General features: G+C 36.2%; 1 protein-coding gene across 1 annotated transcript; it reads left to right on the forward strand.

Moving 5' to 3' along the window:
• The first annotated feature begins 308 nt into the window (after nt 1–308).
• LOC311088584 (uncharacterized protein) lies at nt 309–3,999 on the forward strand. Its single transcript, XM_084122784.1, has 10 exons — nt 309–442; nt 889–966; nt 1,195–1,227; nt 1,333–1,419; nt 1,654–1,751; nt 1,844–1,974; nt 2,699–2,806; nt 3,001–3,063; nt 3,153–3,218; nt 3,667–3,999. Exons 1-10 carry the CDS (start codon nt 329–331, stop codon nt 3,759–3,761), a joined length of 873 nt encoding a protein of 290 aa, XP_083978910.1. The 5' UTR covers nt 309–328; the 3' UTR covers nt 3,762–3,999.
• The last annotated feature ends 3,715 nt before the right edge of the window (nt 4,000–7,714 follow it).

A 7,714-nucleotide genomic window follows, 5' to 3' on the forward strand; every position in this document is an offset into this window, starting at 1 on the left:
TATTTACTTACCTTTTAATTGACTTTTTTATTTTAAGACATTTTCATGGCAGTTAAATACATTACTGTGAAACAAAACTACTCAAATAACATTACAGTGAATATTGAAAGTTTTTACGTAATGTATAGTTTTTTTTCAGTATTATCACATTATAATGACACTTACTGAGTGCGTAAAAATTGAATAAAATTGAGAACTGCAAAGCAAATGAACAAGAACCTCCCCCATATTTTGGCATTTGACTGAGGACAGCATCTCTTTATTCTACAAAAATCTGAAGTGAGGATGTAACAGTTTCAAGGGGAAGTCATGGTGTTGATTTACGTTTATGATGAAGTGTGAACACTTTCAGTTTACAAAACTAAGCATGAGCATGTCGACTGGAAGAGGAGTGCCGCCTCCGCTCTGCCAGGGCTTTCTGAAGAAACGGAAAGACAAAATGGTATGAATATAATGTACATATTGCTAGTGTTTCATGTCTGTCATTTGGAGGAATCATTAGACTTTTAGACAGTCTAAAACAGGGATGGGCAACTTTGGTCCTGGAGGGCCACTGTCCTACAGAGTTTAGCTCCAAACCTGAAAAAATCACCTGCCTGTAATTTTTTAGTAATCCTGAGGACCTCGATTAGCTTGTTCAGGTGTGTTTGATTAGGGTTGAAGCTAAACTCTGTAGGACAGTGGCCCACCAGGACCGAAGTTGCCCATCCCTGGTCTAAAAGGTAGTTGCGGGATACCTATTTTCTTATAATACTTTTAAAGTAGTTCTAGCAGCAGCAGTTGTTTCGTTTTATACATTATGTAATTTGTGATCTAATTAATACTCATTACATAATATATGAACCTGAGGGAATCTCTTTGCTCAGTAATTCAATATATTTTCCTCAGAGGCTTCGGTGGGTGACATACTGGTTCAGACTTTACAATACAACACTTTTTTTCTACACTAGAAAACATGGGAGTGCTGTAAGTATTTAAGTGTTTGATTTAATATTTTAATAGTGCATTTTAAATGGACCTCAGAGGTCAGACTTGAAGATTGAAGTTTTTTTGTGTAATGTGTAAAAAAAAAAAGAAAAAAAAAAAAAAAAAGATGGACCACCTGTTGAAGACCTCTGCTTTGAATTAAAAATGCAATTTACTGCCGTTTATTGGTAAGGTTATTAATCTATTGTTTTTCTTTGACCCCAACAGTTAGACCTCAGGGGACAATATTACATATATGAGGTAAAGTTGATTTGTAATATTATCTGAGTATCATTGTGTAGATGCTGGTAAACTGATCAGAAGGCCAAATAAGTGCTTCCTTATGTTAACCACATGGCTTAACAGGTTCAGTCTGTGCGGGAGGTAAACAGATCGGAGAACAATCGCTATCTATTTGAGATCACAATGAAAAATGGGAAGAAGAAAATGCTGGTGAGTTTCCATGTTAATCAGGAGAGTGTCTATAATCTGTGTTTGAGGATGTGGTCTGCCATCACCCACATGTGAATAATGTTATTTTGTTGATACTAAGACAGGACTGTCATAATAGTTTCGTTTAAAAAGGGAACATGCATTGCACTGTGAGTGAAGGACTTATGAATACTCTCTTTATGCCTCTTTTGTCCATAAACATTTGCAATCCATTTGTGAATTGTGTGCTAATAGGCTGCAGATACAGCTGATGTCAGGCAGGAGTGGATGGACCAGCTCTGGAAAGCCATGCTGCTCAATGGGCCCGACAGAGCTGGATCTGTCTCCAATGGGTACCGCTGCTCTTTAAGACGCTCATGTCAGTTTTTGTATTTGTATGAGATTTATAACGCTCTGAATGTGTTGTGTGTGTTATTGAGATTAGGGAGCTGGTGCCAGATAACAACCCTGAAGCTCGGTCTAGCCGGTGTGAAGAATCAAATACTGAGACCGGCAGCACGTCAATGAACAGCAGATGTCTCTCCATTGGTCAAGAATCATTCCAGTCCTTCACTGGTATGTCCCGCATTCATGATGCGACTTTCTCCAGTTCCACTTCCTGCTGACTTTTAATGCTTTTCTGTAATACCTTCTGCAATTCAAAACTGTCACTCTTAAAGTTGACATGGAACAGAATTTGTGATAGTTTTTTCTTCCCTATTGTGACTTATTAAAGTTAAACAGCTTCTCAAACAAGAAAAAAATTAGGGCGGGACTTGATTTTGTCCATCGCAAATTGATTGGATTGTTGGATAGTGGTGGTTTGTTATTGCTGTGACCTCATGGGAGTGACAGGTTGTCCCACCATCACGTCGAGCGAATGTTGATCCAAGAGGGATGGGAAACTTATTAAGAATTGTAAATTTTGGTTTCATGGTAACTTTGTGTAATAATAAAATGCCTTTATTATATTGTGAAAAACAATATTGCGTCAAATTTTTGGTGTAATGGACTTTCATTGGAGAGACTGGAATCTCTAAGGTTTCATTAAAATATCTTCATTTGTGTTTTGAAGATTAACAAATGTGTAGTAAATTATTATAGACCTTTCATTTTTGGGTGAACTTTAACTTTAAGATATTCTATTTAGCAGATTAATATTCTTGTCAACCTTGTGTCTGGGAAACATCACAGGCAATAAATAAATAAATAATAAAATAAATAAATAAATAAATATATAACTGAAATACATTTATGAATGTCTATGAAGAAAGACTCTTACAAGAATTTGTGTCTTCAGATGCTGATGAGACTCAAGAAACTCTGCACACAGACAATGAAATGGAGCAAAGCACTGAGGAGTTTATACTGAATGACTATGAATATGACGTTCTACCATCTCGAAAACGTGTGTATAATGACCTTTTTTCATAAATGCTTTGTGAAATATAATATAGTATTTTAACTTCGAATGTCCACATGTCTGCATTTAGGTTTGCCTTGCCAGCTGTATACTTATTCATTGGTAAAAATTATTGTATATTGTTTGAACCTATTATTCTTGATAATTGATTGATGATGATTTCTAATGATTAATTGCAGTTGCTGAAGAAGTCATCTATGACACTCCCCCTTCCAAATGGCCAACCAATGAGGGAGAGCATGGCAAGTCTCCACCCACTCAAATTATACATTTACACTGTAAACATTCATATATTCCACACAGTGTGCTGTGATTGTTCTCCGTTTTACAGAGGTGACTGAAAGCATCTATGATGTCCCAAACGCCTTGATTAGGAAACTGACTGAACATACAATTGGTAAGATCTTAGAAAATTACAGGTTGATGGGCATTTTTATAATATTTGTGTTGACTGTTATGCCTCTATCACTCTTAAAAATAAAGTTTCCAAAAGAGGGGTGTCACAGCGATGCCGTGGAAGAGCTGTTTTTGGTTCCCCAAACAACCTTTCAGTGAACAGTTTTAAAAATAACCATTTTTTAATAATCTAAAGAACATTTTTCTACTATAAAGAACCTTTTGTGGTAACAGCATGGATGTTAAAGGTTCTTCATGGAACCAATAAGTAACCTTTATTTTTTAAAAGCGTAGAGAATATAGGATTTTCAGTGTCTTAATTTCTTCTTTTATCATGTGTCAGACTCAGGAGTTATAACTAGGTCAGCTCAACATATTTGCAATATTATGTATTTGAAAATGAAATGTACTTACCAAACCAGTGGATGTGTGATTTTGTTTTTTCGCAGAATCTCAGAGTCCTGCGAGTGACGATCTTCTAAATGACATGATAGCCTGTTTGGACAGTGAATCTGCTGCCTGGGTCAAAACTGCTCCTCTGTGAACCTGGGTCACTTTTAGCAAGACTGGGGTGATATTAAATGTGCGTTGATGGAATAAACCTTATTGTTCATTTTCCATCCAGACTGTCATCGTTCATGTAGAACAATGATTAATTTGTGCTCATTGTAGAGTTTCAAACTGTCCCTGGGCATCTACGCTAAACAGGGAAGTGCCAATAACGTGTCTTTTTCCTTTCCTTTGTCTTGTTGTAATTCAAAATAAATTTCGAATCAAACAAATTAACCTTTCAATAGAATGTTTAAACCTCTTGTTTTACAGTTTCACGAGACAAGTCTATTTTCAGTAGTGGTACTTCATGGGAAGGCAATCTTGTCATGGGAAGGCAATCTTGTCCTGATTTGTGTAATGTTAAGTTGAGAGCCCCTACAGGTGGTGAGGTGCATAGCTACAAGGTGCTGAGGGCTTTTGCCCACACTCTCTAATTATCAATGGGCTTAAAATTGTTCAAAGGTTTTCCTTTAAATGCATGTATGTCTGTGTAACGTGGGGGGAACTAGACGAGGGAGGGTTGGATTCAAGTGTAAATAAGGTTTATTAAAATTATATAAAAGAACCAAAATAAACAACGTAACAAACTCTAAGTAAACACTCTTTAACTTGTTTTAAAAAAGAATGTAAAAATTATTTATCATCCATAAAATACTTATCCACAGATAATCAATACCTTGGTGAATTATATAGTCATGTATGAGTCCCCCCCCCCCCCTAAACATATGAAGATTATGCTTTTGTTTATTGTACTGAATATGCTGTTTAACCTGTCATAACCTATTTAAGCATATATACACAAAATGATAGATATTCAAATGCAGATTTAATAACATTTCATTTATGTATATTTTAATATGCATATTATTGTTCCCTTTTTGAGTTTGTAAATTGATATTGTTCAAACACTATCAAAACAAAAGAGGACAGAATAAAAACAGGACTGAGCACACCAAAATAAGGACAAGACCTGACAATTTTAACAACAGCTTGCATCCTTGATGTTGCACTACTGCCATCTTCTGGGGTTAATTAACTTCTATACAAAGCAAGGTCATATTCTCGTCATCAGTTCTGTTTTTAATAGAAAGCAGATCAAGTATTTCCTTCCTTGTCTACTCAAGTATGTTTTTTACTCAACGTCCTGTTACTGTTAATCCTATTCTTTCCATGTATTTTGTCCTTCCTCTGTATTTCATGTTCTACAGTCTCTGGTATTTGACAATGTTCACAAAATCCATTTGGGATTTCCCTAAACATGAAGTGTGCTATTTAACTTATACCCCATACTTTCCACAGTGTCAACTCTTTTCTTTTTCTTTTTAATGAATATAGATGTCTTACTTTTAATTCTTGATCCCACTGTTTTTGCCATTCTTTAAAAATTATTTTCCATACAAAAATAATTCCCTTCTGATCTTGAAAGCTTGATGTCTATAATCTCTTTTTTTCAAAGCTTGCTTGGCTATTTTATAACCTTTCATTTCCCATAATGCCTATTGCGCTGGGATCCAAATGATTACAACCTTGTTGCCTTGTTTCTTTATTCTTGATTGGATAATCATAATTTCATAAAGTAACTACTAATGATTCTTGGTCATACCTGATTTGAGACTCAAGAGACTCAAGACTCAAGTCACTACAGATTAAAGCTTTGTTTGGTTGATTTTGTTCAATCCATTCTGGCTATCAAGATGGCAGTATAAGTCATTTGAGGCCTGCCTGCATATCTCATTCCTCTGACTGGGAACTAGGCCTATATTGCAGAGCCTGCATTTCCTGTTACTGGATGCTTTGATCCATCTGTAAAAATATGCTTAAAATGTATGTACTTATGCTTCACATATCTAGTAAACTCGCTCACCAAATCGGCATTTTTATTCATTGTCTTGGTTATAGCTCCAAATCTACCACTAATGTATCTAACATCCACATAGGTGTGCTAGGCCATATAGTTTGGCGAAACTCCTTTTCATATACGCCCAGGTCTCACGCTGCTTCATCCTCTGTTCAACCAAAGCTTAATTTTTTGTGCTATTCCTCTTTCCCTACTGGCCTGCAATACCCTTTCTGGATACCAATTCATCTTTCTGGATGTGGCTAACTACTCTTATAACAGCTTTTGTGTTGAATATTTTGTTAACGTATATTTAACATTATAAAATACATTAAATCAGTATTTTTGTAAAAGTTTAGAATTTTTGTTGTTGTTTGAGGTATTTTGAAGTGTCTTGTAATTGCAATGCCACATAAATTAGCAAAAATTCCACATAAACTGCCACTAAAAGACAAGACTTGATTGTGATCTCACATTATTTATTTCAATAATCAAAATGCAAACTTTAGAATAAGAAATTAATTTTTAAATTATAATTAATAACAAACACCCCGAAGACCATGAGTGTGACTTTTATTATTATTATTATTATTATTATTATTATTACATACCTTTAGAACAACCAAATCGAGCCCAGTTCTTTTGTATGTGTAATGTATAGATAATGTTGGAAAACTGACAAAATTGTATGCAACTGAGTTGAAGGGAACCATGTTTATTAATTCATAAATTGTAAATATGGGAAATTTGTTAAAGGAAAAAGCCCATATCTTTTTTTTTTTTTAAAAAGAAGCCTGGCTGTTGAAATTAAACTTAATGTGTTCTGATGGTTTCATTTCTTCAGTTCACCTGCAGAGAGACAAGACGCGCTCCACCGTGTGCATCCTTGTGTGTGAGTATAGGCCTATGTTGTTTTGTGCTTTCCTTAGTGAGTGAACCAGACAAGGGTCGTATGCAAGTTGTATCACTGTTTGAATTACGTTTTGAATTTGCCTCAGGCTCGTAATAGCCTATGTCTATTGTGTATTTACAGAGCCGACCAGTCCTATACGCACACTACGCAAGTTGCGTAGGGCCCCGTAAATTACTCAAGGCCCCGCCTCCCCCTCGTGTCAAAGCCAGGTCAAAGCGCGTCAATCAAAGTTTACAACATCGATGAGAAAATTAAGCAGAACTATCCTTCTGGTCACGAAGAGAGAGAGAGAGAGAGAGAGAGAAAAATTGGGCGACGCTGGTCATGTGTGTGATAAGTGGTGACGTGCAACCCAGACGCGCTACGCTTAAACACTACGTGAAAAGACTCGAGGCCCAGAGAGAAGGAAATGAAAAGTGGAATAAAGTCGTTATTTTTGTTTGTTTTTGCGCACAAAAAGTATTCTCGTCGCTTTATAAACTTAATGAGCCACTGGAGTCACTTGGACTATATTAACGATGTCTTTAATACATTTTCTGGGCCAGCAAGTTATAATGTCTTAGAAGCCTATGGACGAGTGATCCAGCTCTCAGATTGAATCAAAAATATATTAATTTGTGTTCCGAAGATGAACGAAGGTCTTACGGGGTTTGAACAACATGAGGGTGAGTAATTACTGACAGAATTTTCATTTTTGGGTGAACTAACCATTTAAGTTGATGTGCATTTCTCTCTAGTCTGTGTGTCTTGCTAACCTAACGTTAGCTGGGGAGTGCAATGCATCTTTTGGTCTTTCTGTGTCTTGCTTGCTAATGCCGGCCACTTCCAGGGCTGTGCCTGTGTTCTGTGACTTTGTGCCTGACAAAAAATAAGTGAGACTGAAATACAACTATTTATTACGTTTGATAAACGACAAAGGGCAACGGTGTTTGTTTATAAACTGCAGCTCGGAAAAGATAACCGCGTGGCGCGTTAACATGCGTTCATGCGCGTGCACGAAATGAAACGCGCTCTTTCCAGCACAACATCTGTGGGGACCAGTACAATATGGGCGTGATGGCACTCCTCATTATAGGCGCACATACCTTTAAAACAAGACAATGATTATCTAGTCTCCAAGTCAGTTTAGTTACAACTCTGCAATTAAGCAAGATGGAAAGCAATGTATTGACATTGACTATTGATTTATAGGCTA

The sequence above is a fragment of the Abramis brama genome (assembly GCF_963993115.1).
Source record: "Abramis brama genome assembly, chromosome: 1".
Lineage (NCBI taxonomy): Eukaryota > Metazoa > Chordata > Actinopteri > Cypriniformes > Leuciscidae > Abramis > Abramis brama.

Excerpts from the sequence above, each read along its gene's own strand:
- LOC311088584 (XM_084122784.1), top strand. The coding sequence starts at position 329 with ATGATGAAGTGTGAACACTTTCAGTTTACAAAACTAAGCATGAGCATG. Across the intron at positions 443-888 it reads AGAAACGGAAAGACAAAATG|AGGCTTCGGTGGGTGACATA; the intron begins GTATGAATATAA and ends TATTTTCCTCAG. Across the intron at positions 3,219-3,666 it reads ACTGACTGAACATACAATTG|AATCTCAGAGTCCTGCGAGT; the intron begins GTAAGATCTTAG and ends GTTTTTTCGCAG.